Source organism: Microtus ochrogaster, unplaced genomic scaffold, assembly GCF_000317375.1.
Source record: "Microtus ochrogaster isolate Prairie Vole_2 unplaced genomic scaffold, MicOch1.0 UNK126, whole genome shotgun sequence".
Taxonomy (NCBI): Eukaryota; Metazoa; Chordata; class Mammalia; order Rodentia; family Cricetidae; genus Microtus; species Microtus ochrogaster.
Genome location: NW_004949224.1, coordinates 596,105 through 622,035, shown reverse-complemented (window position 1 = coordinate 622,035; position 25,931 = coordinate 596,105). Strand labels below are relative to the sequence as shown.

General features: G+C 39.1%; 1 protein-coding gene across 7 annotated transcripts in view; it reads left to right on the top strand.

Annotated features, from left to right (window-relative positions):
* The window catches only part of Ankib1 (ankyrin repeat and IBR domain containing 1), a 112,082-nt gene that overhangs the window by 22,900 nt on the left and 63,251 nt on the right, over positions 1 to 25,931 (top strand). For all 7 annotated transcript variants that reach the window (XM_013355414.2, XM_013355410.2, XM_013355411.2 and 4 more), the window contains 3 exons: positions 3,152 to 3,417; positions 5,944 to 6,244; positions 21,336 to 21,518. In XM_013355414.2, coding sequence (XP_013210868.1) covers positions 3,230 to 3,417; positions 5,944 to 6,244; positions 21,336 to 21,518 — 672 coding nt within the window. In that variant the 5' untranslated portion in view covers positions 3,152 to 3,229. The remainder of the gene's footprint in view (positions 1 to 3,151; positions 3,418 to 5,943; positions 6,245 to 21,335; positions 21,519 to 25,931) is intronic.

The window sequence follows — 25,931 nt, the reverse complement described above, 5'->3', positions numbered from 1 at the left end:
TCATGCTCAACCTCCTTAGCGATCAGGGAAATGCAAATCAAAACAACTTTGAGATACCATCTTACACCTGTCAGAATGGCTAAAATCAAAAGCACCAATGATAGTCTCTGCTGGAGTGGATGTGTGGAGAAGGGGAACACTCATCCACTGTTGGTGGGAATGCAAACTTGTGCAACCATTTTGGAAATCAGTGTGGTGATTGCTCAGGAAACTGGGAGTCAACCTACCTCAGGACCCAGCAATTTTAATTTTGGGAATATACCCAAGAGATGCCCCATCATACTACAAAAACATTTGTTCAACTATGTTCATAGCAGCACTATTTGTAATAGCCAGAACCTGGAAACAACCTAGGTGTCCCTCAATAGAAGAATGGATAAAGAAGGTGTGGCACATATACACTTTAGAGTTTTACTCAGCGATAACAAACAATGACATCTTGAATGCAAATAGATGGAAATAGAGTGAGATAACCCAGACCCAAAAAGATTAATATGGTATGTACTCACTCATAAGTGGATTCCTGCCATAAGTAAAGGACATTGAGCCTATAATTCGTGATCCTAGAGAAACTAAATAAGAAGGTGAACCCAAAGAAAAACATATAGTTAACCTCCTGGATATTGGAAGTAGACAAGATTACCGGGCAAAAGTTGGGAGCATCGGGGTGGTGTTGGGGTGGGGGTAAGGGGATATGGAGAGAGAAAAGGGAAAAGGGGAGAATTGGGGAGAGCTTGGGGAAATGGGATGGTTGGGATGGAGGAAGGGTGGATATGGGGGCAGGGAAGTATATATCTTAATTTAAGGAGCAATTTTAGGGTTGGCAAGAGGGGTTCCTAGGTGACCAAGGAGATGTCCCCAACTTGTTCCTTGTGCAGCAGAGGAGAAGGTGCCTGAACTGGCCTTATCCCATAGCCACACTGATGAATATCTTGCATATCACATAGAATCTTCATCTGGCAATGGATGGAGATAGAGACAGAGACCCACATTGGAGCATCAGGCTGAGCTCCCAAGGTCCAAATGAGAAGCAGAAGGAGGGAGAACATGAGCAAGGAAGTCAGGACCGCAAGGGGTGTGTCCACCCACTGAGAGGGTGGGACTGATCTAATGGGAGCTCACCAAAGCCAGCTGGACTGGGACTGAACAAGCATGTGATCAAACCGGACTCTCTGAATGTGGCTGACAATGAGGGCTGACTGAGAAGCCAAGGACAATGGAACTGAATTTTGATTCTACTGCACGTACTGGCTTTGTGGGAGCCTAGTCTGTTTAGATACTCCCCTTCCTAGACCTGGATGGAGGGGGGAGGACCTTGGACTTCCCTCAGGGCAGGGAACCCTGACTGCTCTTTGGACTGGAGAGGGAGGGGGAGGGAATTGCCGGGAGTGGGAGGGAAATCGGAGGAGGGGAGGAGGTGGAAATTTTTAATAAATAAAAGCTGTAGGCAAATGGATTTTTCGTGAATTCATACCCCTAAATGTTGAGTGCCAAATATAGCACAAATAATAAAAACCCTGAGACAGATATTGGGGTTCATCCTGAAGATTAGAAAAGCAAAGCAGCCAAGCCACTAAAGAGTTCTTACCTCTACGAAATCTTGAGAATGGAAAGAGAACCATTTCCTCACTCATTCCACCTTACATTCCTCTCTAGTGCTGGGAGTAAAGAGATCCACTACCCGGCCTCTATAGCCAGCTGGTGTGACTGCTAGAATTAAAGGTGTGTGCCACCACTGCCTCCCTTGTATTACTGACTAGTGTAGCTGTTTTGCTTTCTGATCTTCATGCAAACTTTATTTATTAATATTCAAATATCACTGTACTTTCTCTTATGATTTTTATACACATGTCTGTAAAATAGTCATTTTCCTTAATGTACAGATGGGAAGTTGATATTTTCGGGGGTAAATACCTTGCTTAAGAGTAGTGTTAGCAAATGTGACATTTCACTTTTCTGACATATTTTTCATTTTTATGCTTTCCCCTCCCCTACCTCAGATTGCCCATTTGATGATCATTATGAGTTTTTCACGCATGTAGTGTGCACAGACATTTAATATTTTCAGCATTGATTTGAATCCTTTTATAGCAGAAAATTGAATAACTCTGGAAGGTAGAATAATTACTATCTCCATTTTCTGTTTGATCAGCGTTATTATTTTGCTGTTATGATCTGAGTATCAATAAGTTGTATAGTTACATATGTATTTATATTTTAAGTCCTTTTCTACTGAGTACTTAGCAGTTCCAGTTTTCCTGAACTGTATTTCTTAATTGAAGAAAACTTTTTGTTCTTTTTTTAATAATCCACAAATTGACTTAGTAATACCTCTATGTAATTCACTGGGTTATGTTTTAGTTGGGGTTTTCTAAAGGAACAGAACTGACAGAATACTGTATACCTGCACATGTGTGCATGTACATGTTGTGTGTGCGTGGGGGTGGGTGTTATAATGACTTACAGACTAATTCTTGTAGCCCAACAGTAGTTTATCTTTGGACCAGAAGATCAAGAATCCTTTAGCTGTTCAGTCAGTGAGCCTGAGTTTTCTTGGAGAGCTGCTTGTCTTCCATCTGCATTAGGATTCTGAAAAAGTAGGTTCTAATGCTGAATACCTCAGCAACAGAAAGGTGACTTTCCAGCAGGAGTGAAGATGAGAAGGCAAAAAGCAAAAGCTCCTTTCTTCTATGTGCTTTTATGTGGGGTCCTGCCAGAAGGTGCAGCCCAGTGTTAGGGTGTGTCTGCTCACCTCACATTGTCCCCAGGTGTGCCCAGCTGCTTGGGTTTTATTTGATTCTTGATGTCATTGGGTTGACAACCAAAATTAGTCCTCATGAATTTCAAATGTAGTCAGCCATAAAAGTCAGTGAAATTGATTCCTGCTCATGTGAAAAGTTTATATATATAAAAGAAACTTTTCTAGATAAAATACAGCTGTGTAACCTTACAGTCTTTATATGAGAAAATGTTAAAATTTAATAAGAGGTTAATTTGACCAGTGTTAAAAGTATGGCAAATTTAACAGCATGTAATGTTGTTTATTTCCTTCATCTTCTTCACAGATGTTATTAATATTTGTAATTGGCAATGTTGGATACTGCTTTGTAATTACTGTTACACACTAATTTGATTACTTCTCCTTCATTAGAATGTGGAACATGTAGAAGTATTCAAGAAGTGGCTGAAGAAAAAAAGTGCCACTGCCTATCAGAAAATAAAACAAAACATGGGAAATACAACCACCAAATTCCGCAAAGCTCTCATCAATGGTGATGAAAACCTCGCTTGCCAAATATATGAAAATAATCCTCAACTAAAAGAATCCCTTGATCCAAATACATCCTATGGAGAGCCCTATCAACACAACACTCCATTACACTATGCTGCTAGACATGGAATGAATAGAATATTAGGGTAAGTATTACCTTCAGCCCGTTGTTAAGTAGTCAGTGGAAAGGAAAATATTCGTGATATTTGAAAATGTATACTGACATGTTTGTGTTACATGATACTATTCTGGGTTAAGTTTTCTAAAACTGAGGGTACCCAAATAATTTGATAGGATTGCGATTTAGTATGATCTTTTGTATTATCTCTAAATCAGACCAAAAGTTCTAATAGTGCTTTGTTGCTTTGGATGTATTGATATCCAGAGTGCATTGTTGAAAATAGATTAGATTACAAAAGAATACTCTCAAGGGTCAGAGTGAACAGTAGTCAAACGGACCATTGGAGATCAGTGTATTCTCCCAATTAAAGAGATTAAGACTAATTTAAAGACATTTTGCATTAGAAGTGGAAAAAAATGACTATTAGCAGTCACTAGTTATAGCTCTTCCTCATTATCAGAGACTTATAAAACTAAGAATTCTGATTACTGGAATTGAGATCTGAGAGATAGATTCGCTCTGGGTTATAGGTATGACATCTTGGTCTTACCAGAAGGTCATTAATAGGTAACTGTGTATATATAGAATTATTAGTTAGCTGGAGGCTTTCTGTTTAAAAAGAACAAAAAAGTGACACATTAGTGTCCCCTCACCTAAGGATCAGTCCAGATGGATCTGTCAATCAACTGGTCAAGAAAATCCTCTCAGGAAAAACTGTCTGTTACAGAGAATTAAGAAATAATACAAAAGTTGCCTAAATTATAGAATGACCTTTTGGTCATTGTTCACATTCACCCCTTAAGAGTGTACATTGCTTTGCAATAATCCCTTTGGACCATTATCTGTCAACAAACCCTCTGGGAGGGAAGGGGCCTCATGGGCTCTTCTCCTACTCATGATAAAATACTGAGTAACTCAATCTCGTGCAAGTCATGTGCAGATCAACACAGCTTTAGTGAGTTAAGGAAAAGAGTACTATATTTGCTATGTCATGTCCAGAAAAGATCTTTTTGCTGCATATCTCCTTGTCGTCTGGCTCTTGCATTCTTTCCCCTCCTCTTCTGCAATGCTCCCTGAGTCGTACAGGGGGTGATCCATATCCTGATTGAGGCTGAGCATTCTATTGTCACTTATTTTCAGCATTTTGGACAGTTAGGGGTTTTTTTCATTTATTGTTGCCCCCTGCAATACAGTACTATTCTCAAATGGTGAATGAGAACTGAGGCCCTAGGCTGGCATTTTCTCAAAAGCTAATTAAATCTTTCAAGTAAAGCAACTGCTAATCATTCTATAATTTAGGCAACTTTTGTATTATTTCTTAATTCTCTATAGCAGACAGTTTTTCCTGAGAGGATTTTCTTGACCAGTTGATTGACAGATCCATTTGGACTGATGTGTTACTTTCTTGTTCTTTTTTCTCTTTTCTTTGATCTTTCAAGTGAATGCTAAAATTTTGAAAGACTCATTCTTTATGTTCAACCTGACAACTTCTGATTTCTTACCTTCTAATAAAATTGGTAGAGATAAAAACCAATGTAATTTATTATATAATAAAATTAGAGTGTCTCTAACTCAGTGAATCAGTATATTTCACATTTGTTTATGATTGTTTAAAGTTCTACATTTATTAAAATTTTTTAAATGTAACTTAGACCATTAGACTTTTAATTAACACTGCAAAAAGTTCATTCCTACAATTTTTAACTAACCTTTAATAATCTATCACTTGTTAAACTTTTGGTATGGTATCAAATATGAGTATTCAGCTATTTAAAAAGGCAATTTAAAGTTGCCTTCCCATTTTCTAAACTATTTTTTTGTTCATAAACTATGCTCAATCAAAACATGTGTTAAGACAGATGGAGTCTTTTGAAAAACTCTTCTATGGTTTCTAGAAGCTAAAGTAGGAGTGGACACCATGCCCCATCCCTAATCCAGAAGCAATTAGTTTCCTTCAAGTAGGTCTCACCGGGGAAACAAACTATCTACTGCTGCATGCTCAGCAGTAGGTGGCCAACAAAAGAATAAACTCAGTGGCCTCTTTGGAGGTCCCTTGATTCATATGGCATGTCAGGGCTTTTCCTTTATTTTTATTTTTTTTTTCTGTTAATTTTTTTAAAGTACTCTTTTGGATTAGAACATCCTCTATCCCCCTCCTTCTTTCTGCTTTCTTTTTTCTCTTCCTTTCCCTTTTCTATTTTTATTCTCATATACTTTATAGACACTAAAGTTCATTTTTCTTGTGTATGGGGCAGTCATGCATGTGCCACAGCTCATGGTGGAGGTCAAAGGACAACCTTGAAGAGTCAGTTCTGCCATTCTACCATGAGTTCTGTGCCCAAAATTCAGACTGTCAGACTTGTGTGATGAGCTCTTCACCGTCTAAGCCATTTTGCGGCTCCCAGTCTTCTTAATTGAATTAATTAGTCATACAGACACTTCAATAGAAGTTGGATTTTTAGTTCTGAAGTACAGCTTACTTTTAAAATTGTTATCCTCTCTGTATTTTTAGGTTGGAAAAAGTTGTTTTTATCATTCCTTTTCCTTTTAGGACTTTTCTCTTTGGTAGAGATGGAAACCCCAATAAACGGAATGTGCACAATGAAACATCTATGCACCTGTTGTGTATGGGGCCTCAAATCATGATATCTGAAGGACCCCTTCATCCCCGCTTAGCACGCCCTGTGGAAGATGATTGCAGGAGGGCAGACTGTCTGCAGATGATCTTAAGATGGAAAGGAGCAAAGCTTGACCAGGGTGAATACGAAAGAGCAGCTATTGATGCTGTTGATAACAAAAAGAACACACCCCTTCACTATGCTGCAGCCTCAGGGATGAAAGCCTGTGTAGAGGTAAACCTGGTTTCTTTCCAATTTTCTGTGCTAGCAAATGTGTGCTGATAATATGTCGTCGTCAGTGTTTGCTTTGTCTTAGAAGTTCTTACCTCTTTATTCATTCTAAAAGAACTTTATCAGTAAAGTTATTTCATTATGTTAGGAAACAACAACAACAATAACTACCATCCTGGAGACCTCAAGGCATCTGTTCCCTGAGGGAGCTGAGAAGGCAGGTTGCTAGTAGAAAAAAAGAGATTGTTATTACAGGCCCTGTGAACTGCCAGAAAGAATGGGATGGAGAAGTGCCCTGGTTGTAAAGGAGAGGCAAGGGTGAATGGATGAGATGAGAGCAGATATGCCCTTTAAAACCAGATTTCAGTTGCTGGGTGGGTGCCCATTTGAACCTAGAGAGGTGATACCAATGGTGAAGTCCCAGGAGCTGGTGAGCTGGTATAGGTGCTGGTATTATCTGGAGAACCCACTGCAGGTTGATCTTTGCCCAGGCAGGAGTAATGATGTATAAAATAAGCTTGAAAATGGGTGGGGTCAAAATAGGCTCTGGAGACCGTTAGTTTCCACTAGACAGGATTTCTTGATGCAGCAGCAGAACTTTTCACAGGAACCTGCAGGTTTCTGTAAGACAACTGGAACAGATTTATATCTTGGTGTCACAGCAAAAGGCTAGGGCTTTAGGTTAAAAAGCATGAACATTTTAGAAGACAATTAAAGAAAATTGGAAATTCTGAACCTCTGAAGATACACCTGAAACTTTTTAAATTTTGTACTATGAAGCCTGTGAAAGAGGCACACCTGTCTGTTCTTTAGCAGGAAACTTAAATAATGAAGTAATGAGCTACCAGCATCAAATGCCATTAGACAGATTGGAGAGGGATAAGTAAGTGAGAAGTGAGACAGCTTTTTTCAGCTACGCAGGCAATCCCAAGTCTTTCTGTAGCCTTTGATGAAGCAGTACTTGCCTTTAGCTGCTAATCCTAGGAGGCCTGACAGATTTTTCTGTGGGGGTAAGGTTCAGTCTGCCTGTCTTGGCAGGATTAGACAACTGATCTCCCAGTATATATCGAGGAAGCTGATGAGGCAGCTTTTTGCTGTGTGGGTGACTTTGCCATACCCAAAGGCAAGCCTCCAGGCAGGGTCTTTCGCAATCATGCATCTTGGAAGAGCTATAGGGTGGTGCAGGAGCTGGCATCTCTCTCTGTCATAGGAAGCTCTTTTCTTAAATGCCATACTGTCGGATCTGTAAAGATACTTGAGAATCAAGGTACCATTACCTGTCAGGTGTATCTAAATTAGACATATAAGTTAAATTTAGACATATAGTTTACCCAGTTAGTTACAGCGTATAGAAGCAAGACAATTAGAAAGAATATTTTAGTAAGCCAAAGGATATTGGAGGTGGACTGTCTCCTTGGTAGGACCAGCATCCATGGGTACTCTTACCAAAGATGATGCTGAGGTTTCTGTTTTGACTTCAACCAAAGATAGTTGTATTTGTATTTTTTCAGAGCTGTTGTAGTAATGTGGACCTATAAGTTTTACAGATTTTAAAACAAGCACACATATATACACAGACATAAAACAAGCATACTGTGGCCACATTATTTACACACATATATTAACAGACAGACGAACAAAACAGCTTAAAAATCCTGGAGTAGGCTGCAAAAGCCAGGTGAGCACACAGGTGGTTCCATTGAGGGCCAGATGAGCAGATGCTGTAAGGGAGAACAAAAACATAAGGACAGACTGCCCATGCAGCTCAGAGCGGGCATCCCAGAGTGACCTGATCACATGCCAGAAATGCACACACCAGCAGACAATGAGAGAAGTGGGAAAGGGGGTTGAGGAGGGGAGCAAGAGAACCAGCATCCAGAGACCATGGGCATATGGGGGGAGGGGGTTGTTTAATTGTTTCCACACCGGCAAAAAGTTTTAGGTGTCAAGGATGTACAGTGTTGGATAGGCCAGTTTTAAAAGATTTTGTAACAGGCCACCCAAGGACATTTGGGGATCAGGCCTCAAATTGTAGATATCCATTTTGCAAGTCTATGCTGAGACCCATAGCCTAGTCTTATACGTCCATTGTGGTAGACTTTGGGTCAAAAAAACCAGAGGGTGTGAGAAATACCTTGAACAGGACCTCTCCTGAAAAAGGAATCTCACAGGACAAGGCAGGCCCTTTCTTTGTCCCTGTAACAGGTTGGGAGCCTGGCAGGCTGTGTCTTTGGCAGGACAGTCCGAAAATCGCCTGAGGCCAGGGGCCTCTAAGGTTATGATTTAGAATTTGGAACTTACTCCGACAAAGCCAATCTTAGCCTGTCAGAGAGCAGGTGTGTGGAAAAGGGTGTTTTCCACCATGTGCCTTGGACCAATGGGAGAAATAGCCTCCTCCATGGGACCTCCAGATGAAAAGTTTCTACACCCTGATAGACCTCTCTACCAACGCAATAATCCAAAGCAGACCAATCAAACCGAATTAGAAAAATCCCAGGTTTAATGGATAACAACACTCCCAGATTGTCGCGAGTTAGTTCGGTATGATAAATAGCCAGACCAGCTCAAAAACAAGTTATATTTTAATAGTTGAAAAGGGGGAACTCACTCTACAAGATTGGGATGTCCAAAATCCAAAATGATCCAGCAAGCACCTGCATCTCTGGTTTTTCTATCTGGGCTCCAGGCGGCCACACCCTAACCAGATGTGATTGGTTGAGCTTCCCCATCACCAGATGGCTTTCTAGCCCCTCAGAGACGAGCCAGAAAAGGAAGACTAGAAAACCATGTGTTTGTTCCCTGGGATACAATTTAAATACCCTGTGGGAATGGTCTTGAGCATCTCTGGGAAGGGGTCATCATTTGGCGGGTTTTTTTGGAGATAGAGTGTTGACTGAGGCAGTTCCCGGGGAGGAGACTTGGGATGGAACTTCCACCTGAGCAATATTATCTTTACTTGATTTGTTTATTAAATAGGTAACTGTTAATGGATGCATTTGTTATACTCCTTTGAAAAGCTTGTCTTTAAAATGCCTTGATTCTGTTGAATCTGTGCTAAATTTAGTCTTCCTGAATACATACTAAATTTGGAGATTTTTATTTATAAATGCCTATTATATATTGCTAATATAGAACTATCTTAAAAGCTTAAGCCCTTAGTTTCTTTAAAGACATTGTAACTGTCAGTGTCACATCTCTGAGGGGGATAGGTATCCTGGCAGTCAGAAGCCAAGGAATACCACAAAGTCACACTGCACAACAAACCTCACACCAGAGATTTATTGGAAAGGATACAAGAGGGTGGTTGCCTCAGCGCAGGAGAGAAGCAGCAAAGAACTGCATAGGAGGCAGGTTTCTTGGGAGGCAGACCTTTTCAGGATAGTCTGGGGTTCAGTAGTCTGATCTTGGGGCAAGCTAGATATTGGTGGGATTCTGATTGTTAGGATTCTGTGGCCTTGTCATGGTTTTTGTTTATTTGTTTGTTTGTTTGGTTGGTTGGTTTGGCTTGGTTTTTACACCCGTTAGAGTACTCTGGAGATGGGACTGGCCAATTCTATGCCTCTAGGTGCTAGGCCTAGCAGTCAGAGCAGTCTAGAGGTGGGGCCTAGGGACAGAACTTGGCCACTTGGAGTCCAATAGTTATCTTTATAGATACTATAAAAAGTTATCTTTATAGTATTATCACTACTGTTCATACAGCAGTACAAATATTCTCAACTACCAACTTTCATGTTAATTCATACATAATTGATAGAATTTCTCTTGTATAGATGTATTTAGCTATATACAGGACAGATTAGAGATTGGATCAGTCTTTTTATTGTAAAATTAGTATATTTTAAAAGTAATTATCCTAAAAGATTTAATATTTAATGTTTCTTTAATGCTACACTTTTAAGTTGTTATTAAAATTATGAATGTTTTTAAAGGCTATAGTCACATAATTCATTAGTATAGTTAAAGATCAGTTTTTGTTACTTCTTGAACTCTTATGATCTTGTTTTCTATTTACTGCTTCTATTTACTATTTCTATTTCTTACTTGTTAATCTTTTACAAACTTTGTCCTTTTGTTTCCTCTGTTTGTATCTTTTTTGCCCACTAGTTAGTGAAATGTGGTCATTAACTTGAATTCCCAAGCAATGCTTTCTAATATTAACTCAACATAGTGAAAAGATGCTCTAGGACTTAGGAGGGGGACACATACCAACAGAATTTTTGACAAGCTTTCCTGAATATAGTTCTCTGCTCACCTCCTAGGGAAGAATCGGCGGTGGTGACTCACATGTATTAACTCTATGGTTCTTTAAATGTGTTACAATAGAAACAGCTTGTTCTTGTTAGTAGCAATAATACTCTTAAATTCTGCTTTAATAACTTGCTTCTAATAATTCTCAGTAAGCATTATTAAGTACTGGTCAGTTTTTAGTGTATTTACAATGTTGTACATGTTAAATGGTTTTAAAACTGGAGTAGTTTCATTTGCTGTTGTTTCCAGAGGGCTAATTATGTAGTATTTGGAAGGAAGGTCCGATGATTGCCTTGATATATATGTGTGTTTCTCTTTGTACTGCTTAATCTATCAGCGTATCACATCACGAGCCACTCTGGTTAATGACTGTTCCATTTTTCCAATATCGAGAAGAGCTTGTTGTTTTACTGTAGTCTTCCAAGTGGAACCTTATAAACACCTTGCATGTGTTCCGGCATTTATTGACAAATTTCAGTGTAATACTTTGTCCACATAAAGTTCATCACCAATGCCTTAATTGTCCTCTTGTTCAGCTTTAGGCTCTTACTGACCTTTTGTCATGCTTATTATTAAACTAAAAGTATTTCCCTGGGCAGCATAAATTAACTTATCTACAGAGGCCTTATGTGTTTTTATAGCATAAATGCTTAAAACACACACATTATAATATATAGCCCACTGTGTAACTAAAGTTCCTAGATTATAATGTATCTTAAATATTTATTATTATGGGTACTTTAAATACTTTTAGACTTCTCTACATTATTGCTCACAGTTTTTATTATAAGAATAATAGGGATAAGTGCCATTTCTGTAATTTTCAAGTATTTGTAATGCTCAGTGGTACCAAGTATCAAATAATGGTATAAGTGAATAAATACCACCAGATAGTCATTATTTTTCATAAAACTATGAGATCATCTAGTTATGGAAGTGGCAGAGATGTCTATTATTGGTCTTGCTACTGCCTATGGGACTTTTTGAGGTTGTTTCCTCTTGGTTGCTTGGGATAAATCTCAAAATTATCTCAAAAGACCCCTTAGTCACTAGTGTTCTATTAACTAATGGTTATTGTAAAATATACCCCCTTTCTCTGCATAGTCTTTATAAACTTGAGATTATTCCCCTTCCCAAGTAAGACCAACCTATTTTTTAACTAGTAGGGGTTTATATTTATGGAAACATTTCTTCTCTAGTTGTGAGTTTTGGTTCTTTTCTTTATATGTGTTAGTTGTCCCACTGCTTTGACAAAAGCAGTGTAGGATGCTTTGACTCATAGTCATAGCCAGACAACCGTGATAGGACGAGTGGCTCTAACTCTGGGAGGAGAGGACTTCTCTGGGACTACTCGTCCCTCAAAAGAGTAAGAAGCAGAAAGCGGACAGGAAGTAGGACCAGGCTATGAAATTTCAAATCCGCTAGCTATATCGCCTGATTCTTGTTAGTGCTTTCTTAATTGACTTTTTTTCTTTAAATCAAAACAATACCACCAAAACACATAAAATTAGAAACCCTTACAGCCTACTGCAGTGGCCCACTTCCTGCAGTGAAACTTCACTCCCTAAAGTTTTCACAGCCTTCCAGACAGTGCTTTTAGTTGGGAATCATGGGTTCAAACATGTTAGCTTTTGGGAGGTATATTTCACATTCAAACCATAAGAGTATATTTATTTAAGAGTAGAATTTAGAGTTATCAGGAGCTGAAGAGATGGCTCAGTGGTTATGAGCACTTGATGCTCCTGCCAAGGACCCTGGGTTTAGTCCCCAGCCCCTACAGGGTGGCTCACAACCACCCTATTTCCAGTTCCTGGAGATCCAACACCCTCTTCTAAACTCCAGGCACTCACATGGTTCATATGCTTACATGCAGGCAAAATACTCAGAAACAAATCAAAAGAAGAATTTAGAAAGTTATTATTTGGCTGTTTCCTCTGTGCATTTAATAATTAGAAGTTTCCTTGTGGTTCCTGTTTTTTGTTTGTTTGCTTGCTTGCTTGCTTGCTTGCTTGCTTGCTTGCTTGCTTTTGAGAAAAGAGTTTCTATTAATGTAACTTTAGCTGTCCTGGAACTCACTATGCTAGCTTTCAAATCACAGAGATCCACCTGTCACCTAATGCTGGGGTTAAAGGTGAGCCTCACCATACCCAGTTATGACTCATCATTTTGAACCATAGAGATGGAATGTTTATATCAAAACTCTTCCTATGCTGTATTCCATAAGTGCTTACATGTAGTAATATGATGTTAGCTCTTTGGACTCTCTTGTGGGGCCTGCCACCCAGCTCCCAAATAATCATATATGGTGTCTTATTCTTATTTATAAACGTCCAACCTTAGCTTGGCTTGTTTCTTGCCCACTTTTCTTAATTTATATTATCCCATCTACCCTTTGGCCTCTGTGTTTTTCTTCTTCTCTTGCTTCTTTAAATGTTATTCTTACTCCGTAGATTGCTGTGTAGCTGGTGTCTGGCCCCTGATGTCCTCCTCCTTTTCAGACTACTATTACAAACCCTTTCTCCCAGTTTTCTCCTTCAGTATATTCTCTCTGCCTGCCAGCCCTACCTGTCCTTTCTCTTGCCTCTCTATTGGCTATTCAGATCTTTATTAGATCATCAGGTGTTCAAGACAGGCTAAGTGTCACAGATTCACATAGTTAAATAAAATGCATCATAAACAAAGGTAACACACCTTAAAAAATACTCCCAACACTTACACACACTCATATACATACACATATGCTCATACTTATGCATAGCAGAAAATTAAAACCCCTTAATTATGTTGTTCTTAGAACCTGCAGGTATTAAGGTGTTAAAGGCATTGTACAGAATTGCATTTGTGTCTGTCTGTGATGCCTTGTCTGACTCCTTTGGAGTTTGTCACGCTCTGTTGCTTCTATGTTGACTTCCTCATAAGTATACTGTAGCAGTCTCGAGGTCTGTATTTCTGAAGCTGGCCTCAGTCACCTCTAGTTACTAGCTTGAGTATCTGGTTTCTCCTAATGATGCTGCCATTTTCTGCCAAACCTCCTTACCTTTGGGTTATACACATACATCCATTCTTACTCCTCAGCTCTCCTGCTTTCCCTTCTCTCCTCATTGCATCAGCTTGATTCCACGTTTCAGAATAAGGCTCTTTGTTGTCTCTTCTAGTCAACTCCTTCCTTTGCTGTTACTGTTTGAGACATGCTTTCATGCAGCCTAGGCTTAAGTCTCTGTGTAGCTAAGGATATCGTAGAACTTGGTGCTCCTGCTTCCATCTCCTGAATTTGGAGATTACAGGAATGTGCCCCAGGCCTGGTGACCTTTTTATCTATTTGTGTCACTCTCTAATACCAAGTGCTTAAACGCTTCACCTTTATGTATTTTTAAAATTTCCTTCAAAAGAAAAACCTGGAATCTTATAAATAGTAAGTACCTGAAATTATTTGTGAGATAATAGGTGTGTAAAGAATAGATTTAATTGTTTAAAATTGCTAAATTAAATTTAAATTTGAAATTGCTAATTTTAAACAATTAATTTTGGGTCAGTGAGATTCCTAGGCGCACACAGGGAAAGGAGAGAAGCAACTCCTGCCAATAGTCATCTGACCACACACATAGCATGTCATTTGTATGTTCCACATTCACAGTATAAATAATTAAGTGTAAACTAAAAGGAAAGGTGGGGTGCTGCCTAAGAGGTGGCTCAGCTGTTAAGAGCACACTGGCTGTTCTTCTGGATAACCAACCACAGAGCAGGCAACAATTTTCTGTTACTCTGGTTCTAGGAGATCCAATACCTTCTTTCTGGCTTCTGAAGGCACTGCATGCATGTTCTACATATACCTGCAGGTAAAACACTGGTACATATAAAATAAAAACTTTTAATAAAAGGAATTAGAAATGCATACATGATATGAATTACAGATAAACCATAAATAATATTCCTATAATTTTAATGTCTTCATATCGCCCAAAGCTCGCGAACTAGGGTCTAGCGCATAGAGCGCAGACTGGGGCCACGGTGCACAGCACCAGAGAATTAAGAGTTAATAATTTTTTTCTGTTAAAGCCTAGATAGTAAATATTTCAGGCAGTTTAGCTAGTGTAGCTTACAAGATACTATAGGTATTATGTTAATATGTAACAAAGAAGCAACATCCAGTACATTGTTATTTTTGTGAGCATTGCCAAATGATTTTCTTTTATATGTCATGAAATATTCTTTAAGGTATTTAAAGTATTTAAGAACTATAAATATTCATACAGAAGAGGCAACCTGCTAGATTTGGCCCATAAGCCCCAGTTTGTGATAGCCCTCTATATAATATAAAGAACTGGGAAAATGAACTATACCTCAAAACACACACTTTCTCTGCCATATATATATACATGTATATATGTATATATTATATATAATACATACACACAAATGCCTAAACATATATAGTGTTATCAATATATAACATCCATTTGCTTTAATAACAGAAAAGACTTAAAACATTCTCTGTATGGATGCCCAGCACACAAAAATAAAGCTTCAGTAGTACATAAAACTGGCAGGAATTTAATGTGATAATTAATATTCTGGTTTTCTTTGTAGCTGAAAGTTTATCTTTTCTGCTTTGAAATAGAAATGAACTTTGGTGATGGATGATGCCAATTAGCATAATCTAACAAAAGCTCCATGACTCTTCTCCCCTTTGGTAGACTTCTCCAAGGTAATCATACTCAGTAGGCAACATTTTATTTCTATTAGTGATTGACCTGTAATGGTGATTCTGTAAATAGCACACATGACAGAGGTTTAGTTTTTGAGGGTGTTTCACACTTGGTAAAAAACATTTTTATTAAAATTGATATTATGTCACGTCTTTCTTATATGCTTTACTGTAAATGCTTATGTGCAGTTGTAATTAATTGTTTGATCAAGTAAAGACCATGAGAAACCCAGAGTGGTAAGTCCCTTTAGTACCACCCACAGCACCTTTTTGACACTCTCAACTGCTATCGGTCTTTCACATGTCATTGAAAGCCATAAAAACCATTAACCAATCAGATTGAATAGTCTACCTAATTTTGTTGGTTTTATTACCTAGAGCTTTAATACAAAAGAATGTAAGACTCTTCTAGACCAGCAGCTAGGTAACTTCCTGTCTGGACTTCAGTTTTCTGATTATATTAAACACTTGGCCTCCAGATATGAAAGTGAAATCCGTATATGAGATTCTAGGAGTAACTTGGCTTCTTCCTCTGGTGATTATTTTCCATGGCAGATTGAAAAGTGCTGTCCAGGTTTCAAGTATGTTCCGATTAAGCAATTTTGTAAGGAAATCATAAGATGAGTGACTTTGAAGGAGGGTAGACTAGGCCATATTAAATAGAATCCACCACGTGCTAGACATTCAGGGTCAGGATCAGAAAACTGAACTATTCGAAAATTTTAATTGGAGTAGTGTTATGCAAGCAAATATAGAACTATTAGCCTAATGGCTGAAGTATAGATTAGATTAGAAATATTCTTAAAGCAATGAATGCTTCTTGACTTGCTATTTCAAAAGACCCCAGCTAGTATTGATATCAGTCTTTTGAAAACTTAATGAAAATATAGAAACTACAGCTTGATGTCAGAACAGTGCAACCTGAATCTGTAGTTTAATGGCTCTTAGGATCTCAGCCACTGCCAAGTCTCAGTTATACTCCGGTTAAATATTAGAGCACAGCCCACATTGAAATCACCTGTAAACTTTCCAGGTCTGTGATAGGACTATCTGTGTGCCCAGATCATTCTTCCATAGCCTGAAACCCTTGTACTAGAACAGTACTTCCAGCTGTGCTTGCCCAGAAACATCACGCCAGTGCTGTTTAAATCCTTGAAGGTTAAAATACTGTGTGTGTGCCTCCATTTTGTAGTGAAGCTAGGAATCAGTGTGCTAGCAAGAGTGCTGCAACAAGATCAGTGCACTAGTTCCTGGTCTTTGAGCTGACACACAGAGAAGCAAAGATGCAGTGGGCAGAAGGAACAATGAGAAGAACCAATAGAATTGGGTGTCGTAAAGTATAGGAGAGAAAGTTGTAAGTAAAAAAAATGTGGTTTTGAACCTGAGTGACTTTAAAGCCTAACAATTACCAGTGAAATATGAATAAGTGAAATGAGGTGGGGAATTGGTCAGAAGGTATTTATTAAGTTTTTATTTAAAAAACAATATCCACATGAAATAGTAGAGAGCCCATAGAACATTAGGATCAGATGTTAGGAATGAAGAATATGGATTTGGAATTCTCAGCTTCAGGGATAACTAAAAGGGAGGGTATTAAGGAGAAGAGAAATTCAAAGGAAAGACTTTGCGTCACACATCAATTTAAACAATACCCAGGAGAACCAGAAGAGCACAGAACAAACAGGAAAAGTAGAGGAGAGGGCTAAGGTGATATTGGGCAAAGAATACCAGGAGAAGAATTTCCAGGAAAGGAGTGCAGATCAGTCGTGTGACATGTTACAGAAAGGTAAAGGAATTGGGGATAAGAGTAGTAGGTGGGAGTGAGGGCTTTCAGGAATAGTATTTCTGTAAGACAGTTGGGATAGAAATGTGATTGCTGGCAGGACGTGGTTGATTTACAGGGAATATCAACAGCAAATTTAAGAAATGAAGCTAATTTTTTTCCTTTATTTTTTTATTAAAAATTTCTGCCTCCTCCCCACCTCCCATTTCTCTCCCCCTCCCTCTCCAGTCCGAAGAGCAGTCAGGGTTCCCTGCCCTGTGGGCGTCCAAGGTCCTCCTAATCTTCCATCACTCATGATGGGGAATGCCATGTGAGAAATGTGTTGTTAGGTGCTTTTGTCATTGTGTAAACATCACTGTGTACTTACACAAACTTGACTGATACATTCTACTATATGCCTTGTATCTGTAATTATATAATGCCATTTTATACAATCGGTGAAGCAGTTGGTCTATTTACACTAGCATCATCTTGTGAATTATGACCATAACAAGGCCACAATGACACTAGACCAGCCATTCTCCACCTGTGGATCACACCCCTTTTGGGGTTGAATGGCCCTTTCAACAGGGATCACCTAAGACCATTGGAAAACAGATATTTAACATCATGATTCATAGCAGTAACAAAATTACAGTTAGGAAGTAGTAGTGAAAATAATTTTATGGTTGGATTCACCACAATGTGAGAACTGTGTTAAAGAGTCACAGCATTAGGAAGGTTGAGAACTACTGCACTGTGTGAAGATGGATTGCTGTGCTTGGTGGGATAAGAAGTTGAACGGCCAATAGCTAGGTAGGAGGTATAGGCAGGATTTCTGGACAGGGAGAGAACTCTGGGAAGAAGAAAGGCAGAGTTGCCAACCAGACTCAAAGAGGAAACAGGAGGTACAAGATGGAAGAGAGGTAACACCATGTAACAGAATGTAGATTAATATAAATGAGTTAATTTCAAATATTAGAGCTAGTTGAGACAAACCTAAGTTAAAAACTTTCATAATTAATAGGAAATCTCTATGTCATCATTTGTGAGCTGGTGACCAACGAATAAGCTTGATACATATACTAGACAATAGAAATTTTTCAAGATTGCTAAATTTTTCTGATATTTCTTTGTATTATACAGACCGTCAAACCTGTATCCACGTTAAGAAAGTTGCCAGTGCCAGGAGCTAATAGGAAATTAGAATGGGATTGGAGGGAGAAGGGAGAACTCAAGGTCATAAAGGTTGCAGGTGGCAAAGGGGCAGTCTTAGAACTAGGAGGGGCTTTAGAGAGTATTTTGTATTGCATCTTTTTGTTTTGGTGTGTGTGCTACTTATGATTACTATTGCTGTGATGAAGCACCATGACCACCTGATGGTAGTGTTGCCTGCCTTTAATCCCAGCGCCTGGGCAGTAGAGGCAAGTGAGTTTCTAAGTTCCAGGACAGCCTGGGCTACACAGAGTTCCTGTCTCAAAAAACCTGGAAGGAAAGGAAAGGGAAGGTGAGGGGGCGAAAAGGGTGGCTAGGGGAGGGGAGGGGAGGGAAGGGAAGGAAAAAGGAAAGGAAAGGAGGAAGAAAGAAAGACCACAATCGAAATAGTTGGAGAGGAAAGGGAAGGAGGAAGAGGAAAGGATTTATTTCAGCTTATACTTCCAAGCAACAGTCCATCACTGAGGGCAGAAGCCATGGAGGTGCTGCTTACTGTCTTGTTCCTCAAGGCTTGCTCAGCCTGCTTTATTACAGAATCCTGAACCACCAGCCCAGGGATGGTACCACCTGCAAGAGACCAGGCCCTTTCCGTATGAATCACTAATTAAGAAAATGCCTTACAGCTGGATCTTATGGCGGCATTTTCACATTTGAGGTTCCCTCCTTTCATTTAGCTTGTGTCAAGTTAACATAAAACTAGCCAGGACAATTTGGTTTAGCTTTTGGTTTTTGAAATTCTCATGTAGCTCAGGCTGAGCTTGGTCTTGAACCTCCTGTTTCTACCTAATTAATATGGAAGTACAGTTGTATACCACTTTAGTTGACTTTCTGATATTGTTTATCAAAATTATAGAAGCTACCGTAGATAAGCCATTGTGGACCTAGATTTTAAAGCAGTTAAATGATTTGACTTGTCATCAACTACCGAACCATAAGGAGGATATGGATGGAATATGTCTTGAATATTTTGGATACTCCTTTTCTTCTGAAATTATGAACCAAAAAAATACAGAATTAGAATAGATTTGCTGAGATCATTTTATGTGCCAACAAGTATTTGAGAGAGAGTAAAACTCTCACAAATAAAATACCCAGTCCTCCTGTTTCTTTTTGCTTAGCTGATCAGAATAAGTAGAAGGATACTTGCTGTGCTTTGGTTAAAAAGTTTTAAAACTGCCTTTTCTAAACCAAACTTCCTATCATGTCAAAGCAAAACAACTGAGTTTGTATAGGGGGAAAAATCTTATCTCTACCCAGCATGCCTTTAGCTGGTAATTTTCTGAACTTATTTCCCAAAGGCCAGTAGGCTGAAGTACTTTTTAATGCATTACCTTCCGGTGTTCAATACTACTTTTAGCTATTTTCCATGCTAAAGGTGGCATACAAGCAGATTTTCTTCCTGCTGCAAATATGGTCGCCTTACTCCATCCCACTTTATGAGGTTCTCAACAGATGCCAGCTGTAACAGTGGTACCCTCAGCCACTCATCAAACTCATCTGGGGACCTCTTGCACAGCTAACTACCTGTTTGTCTCTGTTCAAACAAGGTCAGCATGCCTCTCAACAATGACTTACCTGACCTCTCTACACGTACACACACACCTTTTGAGCCTTCAGCATATTGTTTTAGAACATTCCCCTTGCCCAAGAAAACAATAAAGTTTCAGTCCCAAAGAACTTTGTGTTTGTATTCATCGGTGTGTAATGAAAAGTATAAAATTATTTAGATGAAATTTTAACTTTGATTATCCTTTTACAAAACAAAAGCTTTTTTTTAACAAAATAAGAGCCTCTAAATCATATTCACATCATATCCTAAATGAGAATCTGTGCAGAGCTTCAGAATAGATATGGTGTACATTTGTCTTCTTCGTTTTACGTGAGCAGTATAACGGACTTCGTTCAGGATATAAGCATGATGAAAATCAGTCAAACTGTCTGAATCCAGTTACACTGCTTTGCTGGGGATCTTGAGCCACAGTCTGTAAATTTCCCAAGATATTAACAGTAAGGAGAGAATGTGTATTTATAGTACTTAGCATAGAAGTTCTGACCAGTGCACAATATGTGACTTATTGTATTGCTCCGAGGGTCACAATCCTTTAAAAGGTTTCATGACAAACTGAGGCTTCCTTATGTTCTTTCTAATGTCTCTAGACACAGTGCTGACATAGGAAGACTGAGTCCAAGGCCAACCTGGACTTGTTGCAGGCCCTCGTCAAGAAAAGAGAGAGAAAAATCTAAACAAAATTTTAAAGTTTAAGCATTAAATAACTAAAATCTTTTTGAATATTTAAAGTTTATTTAGGTGTGGGAAATTAACAAAGTACTTAAGAATTTGTTTTTAAAGTTGAAGATTTACTTTCTTTAGCCAAAGAAACTCATTATTAGTAAAACAAGAATTCCCAACCTTAAAAATTAAAAAGTCATTACTACCTGTTGCCTCCTATCATTTAAAATACATTTGTAGTTATATTTTGTTTGTGCTGTAACAACTAAAGCTTGCCTGAAGATCAGAGTGCAGAGCTAGCCACACTAGTTAGCCATAGAGATCAGGTAATGGTGCAACACCTTTAATCCTGACACTTGGGAGGCAGAGACAAAGGATCTCTGTGAGTTCAAGGTCACCCTGTGAAGTAAGAAATTGATCCGGTGGAAAGGGGAAACAGAACCTGGCTGTGGTGGCTCACAGCTTTAATCCAATACTTGGGAATTCCACACCTTTAATCCCAACACTAGGGAGGTGGAGACAGGAAGAGATATGGCTGGACAAAGAAGGGAATATAAGGTGGGAGGGGACCAGAACTCAGGCATTCAGTCTGAGGACTTGTAGAGACAGGATACCCCATTCGGTCTCAGCATTTCTTAGAGGTAAAACCTAGTGGCTGGCTGCTCTGCTTCTCTGATCTTTCAGCTTTCACCTCCTAATATCTGACTCCAGGTTTTTCTTATTAAAACCAATAAGAATTTGTGCTACATACGTTTATATTTTAATTTAAATTCTTAAATATACTTTAATTTTACATTAAAATACATTTAGATACCTTGCATCTACTGTATATTTTTGTTATGCCAGTTATGTACATTTAATTTCTTTAATGTGTAACATGAAATAACCCAATCTGTAATTGTGAGTTGTTTCTTTAAAAAAAAAACTGTTTTAGCTTTTAGTAAAACATGGAGGAGATTTGTTTGCTGAAAATGAAAATAAAGATACTCCTTGTGATTGTGCGGAAAAACAACACCACAAAGATCTGGCCCTCAGTCTGGAGTCTCAGATGGTGTTTTCTCGGGACCCCGAGGCTGAGGAAATAGAAGCCGAGTATGCTGCATTAGATAAACGAGAGGTAAGGTGATTTCTTTTCTTTAACTCAGTGTGGGTGGTCATCTTACAGTATGTTAAATAACCTAATCAGTACTCATTCCATAGCCATGAGCATAAAAGTACATCTAGAAAACCTGGATGTTGAGTTATCCCTTTAACATGTTTATATGTTTACTGACATGTAAATAAATTTGTTGATGTTTATTGAGACAAGGAAAACAAGAAAATGTCTGAAGCCAAGGGTGGCATTTCTTCAGGAAGGCAGTGGGCGAGTCTATGAAGTACTGTGAGGCATTCAGGAAAGACGTAGAGAAATGGAAAATTGACCAATATGTGATTCCATGTCAAGTACAGTTCCAGTCTACAAGAAGAGAACTGTTACCACTTAACCAGTTAACCTCATGGCTCCATTTTCTGTTAGTGTTTCCCTCTCTCACAGGTTACAGTTGACAACATAAAAGCTTTGGTAACTCCCACCTGAAACACAAAACAAAAGGAAAATGTAACAACTAAGAAACGCGACCACTGCTCTTCACCATCCATATCCCTCTTTTGCTGTAGTGTCATGTCTCTGATCTGTTTTTTGATTGAAAAAGCAAAACAACATAGCAGTCTGTACCTACCAAGGTCTTCATCCTGTTTCCTCTCTTCCTTCCCCTGCATTAGGCCAGTCTCTTCATAGACTCACCCACTGCCTTCCTGAAGAAATGCCACCCTTGGCTTCAGACATTTCCTTGCTCTCCTTGTCTCAATAAGCATTACTTTGATCTACTAGTGGTTCAAACGTAAATGTGGCAGACATTCTTGATTTTCATATCTCCTTTATCATTGTAAATTACATGCAAACAACCAAGAAATCGTGTTACTTTTACCTTCAAAAACATGACCTGAATCTGTTCACCCCAGTTTGTTTTCCTATGCTTTAAACCGAACCACATGTTTACTTTTCATCCCAGGGGTTGTCATAGCTCTTTACTGATCTCCTCCCCTCCACTATGATCACTTGAGAATCTGCTTGGTACAAAGGAGACAAAATGATTTAAAAAAAAATGCATCATTGTTTGAACCATTTAGTGACCGTATTATTAGTCCCTTTCGGTGTCTTACTAAATAAATTTATATATACATACATACATACATTTACTTTGCTCATAGTATCATAGAGGTTGAAAATCCAAGCAAGTTCTGGTAAGGGCCCCATGATAAATAGAAAAGAATGCACAAAAGCTAGGATCACATAATTAGACAGAAAACAGGAAATCAGCGGGAGACTTGAATTCCCATCCCTTCCCTTAAGGACCTGCTATATGGCCCTAACAGTTAATGTTCCACACCATAACTGTGTACATTGATGGCATACAATATGTTTTGATATATACACATTGTGGAATGATTCAATCAAAGCAGTTAACACGGTTACAGTCAAAGTTTTTGTGGCGGAGTTGGTGTTCTAGTCCCACTATTAGAAATCTTACCTGGGCCGGGCGGTGGTGGCGCACGCTTTTAATCCCAGCACTCGGGAGGCAGAGGCAGGCGGATCTCTGTGAGTTCGAGACCAGCCTGGTCTACAAGAGCTAGTTCCAGGACAGGCTCCAAAACCACAGAAAAACCCTGTCTCGAAAAATCAAAAAAAAAAAAGAAAGAAAGAAATCTTACCTGGTTACAGATGGCCAGATCCAGCTCCATATCCTCTCTTACTAGGAATCCTTGCAATGGTTACCCTTATGTATTCTGTAGTGATACCTTGTTTGTACTCTAACAAAGTTTGCCTGAAGATCAGAGGGTGGAGCTAGCCACTAATTAACCATAGAGGTCAGGAGGTCTGTATGGACAGACAGGAAGTGATATGGCTGAGTCAGGAGGAGACAGGAGGTTAGTCCCTTTTTGTCTGAGAAGTTAACAAGGTAAGTGTTGGCTATGGCTTGCTCCTTTCTCTCAGATCTTTCAGCATTTGCCCTGATACTTACCTCCAGATTTGTATTATTAAGACCAATTAGAACTCATACAACAGATTCAAAGTAGTTTCCACTACTCTAGGTTTCCACATCATTCCCCAAATATCTCCTGATTCCAGTTATCTCTCCCTGTACTCTCTTCCTCTCTTCCTCCCTCTCCCACCTCCTCCCGTACTATTCCCATCCCAACCTGCCCCCTGTCCAACAGCAAAATCTGTTCGACTTTCCCTTCCCAGAGAGATCCATGCAACCCTCCTAGAGCCCTCCTTATAACAGCCTCTCTAGGTGTGTGAATTGTAGCATGATTATCCTTTCCTTTACAACTAATAGCAACTTACAAGTGAGTACATACCATATTTGTCTTTCTCAGTATGGCTTACCTCAGTCAGGATGATCTTTATTTTTTTGCAAGTTCCATCTATTTGCCTGTGAATTTTTATGATATCGTTATTTAACAGCTAAATTATACTGCATTGTGTAAATGTACTATATTTTCTTTATCCATTCTTTGGATTAGAGACATCTAGCTTGTTTCCAGTTTCTGGCTATTATGAATAAAGCTGTCATTGTGATAGGATGGAGTATCCTTTGGTTATATACCCAAGAGTGATAAAGCTGGGTTTTGAGGTCGATCGATTCCCAATTTTTCTGAGGAACCACCATATTAAATTCCAAAGTGACTGTACAAGTTTGCATTTCTACCAACAATGTAAGAATTTTCCCCTTGCTTCACATCCTCTCCAGCATGAGGTATCACTCGTGTTTTTGATTTTAGCCCTTTCTGACAGGTGTAAGGTAGAATCTCAGGGTCCTTGTGAGTTTCATTTCCCTGATGGCTAAGGATGCTGTGAACTTCTTTAAGTGTTTCTTGGCCATTTGTGATTTCTTTACTGAGAATTCTCTATTTAGATATGTACCCCATTTTTTTTAATTAGATTTATTTATGGTACCTACCACAAAAAACTGAAAACCATGATTTTTTTTAATTTTAAAACACTGGTGATGATTAGATCTCTGTAAAATATTCATTTTAAAATGTAGTTTATATGCCCACCTTTGTGTTAGTGAAGAAAAATGGCAATACACAGAGAAAGGCTACAGATCCTTCTCCTGACAGATTCCCACATGCTGGACTTTATCTTAGCCAGATAATCTGGCTAGCAGAACCAACCTAATTGCTTTGTAGGGGCAAAGCTTCCTATCAGATAAAAGTATAGGCTACCCCAGGTATTGGCATTTAAGCAAGAACTACTACTTGAAAGAAGTTGAATGAAGGACTTTCTGTGTAACTTTTTTCTCCTTTCTTTCCCAGGCTACCATCAGGGATCAGTTATAAAAACATTGATATTATATGGAATAGAAGCCATCTCTTTTTCTCCTCTAAGTGTCTTCTATGTCTTGAAATTGCGTGTGTGTGTGTGTGTGTGTGTGTGTGTGTGTGTGTGTGTGTACAGGTTCACTTCTGCTGCTATTTTGTAGTGGGAGAACAAGAACACTCGGGGCATCAGGTCTATATGCACAAATGCCTCAGTGGACTGAGCGTCTTTATTTTTCAGTTTCAAATGACATCTATTTATACATTAAGCTTTCATAATTTTTACACACATCATTGTGTTATAACTGGCATGTCATAAAGTTTACATGTGGTACATTTGTAGGGCAAGGATCTATTTTTTCCCTTTTTTTTTTTTTATTTTTCCATTCAAAAATTTACACTTCCTCCCCGCCTCCCATTCCTATCCCGCTCCCCACTCATCTTCTTCCCTCCCCCTCCCTGCTCAAAAAAGGGCAGGGAACCCTGCCCTGAAGGCCCTCCCCGCTCCATCCAGGTCTAGGAAGGTGTGCATCCAATAGACTAGGGTCTCAAAAAGCCAGTATATGCAGTAGAAATGGATCCCAGTGCCATTTATCAATGGCTTCTCAGTCCGCCCCCATTGGCAGCCACATCTAGAGGGTCCACTTTGATCACATTCTTGTTTAGTCCCAGTCCAGATGGATTTGGTGAGCTCCCATTAGATCAGGCACACTGTCTCAGTGGGTGGACCAACCCCTCACAATCCAGACTTCATTGCCCGTCTTCTCCCTCCTTCGGCTCTTCACCTGGACCTTGGGAGCACAGTCCATTGCTCTGATGAGGGCCTCTGTCTCTATCTCCATCCATCACCGGACAAAGATTCTATGGTGATATTCAAAATAATCATCAGTAAGTTGAGCATCCAAACTGCCTAGGCTCCCCCAAAGCCAGTATGTGCAGCAGGATCAAAACCCATTGCCATTGTTCTTGAGTTCTCAGTAGTCCTCATTGTCTGCGATGTAAGTCTGGTTTTATCCCATGCTTTTTCAGACCCAGGCTAGCTGGTCTTGGTGAATTCCCGAAAGATCATTACCATTGTCTCAGTTGGAGGTGGGCGGTCCTTGGACTTCCCACAGGTCAGGGAAACCTGATTGCTCTTCAAGCTGATGAGGGAGAGGGACTTGAT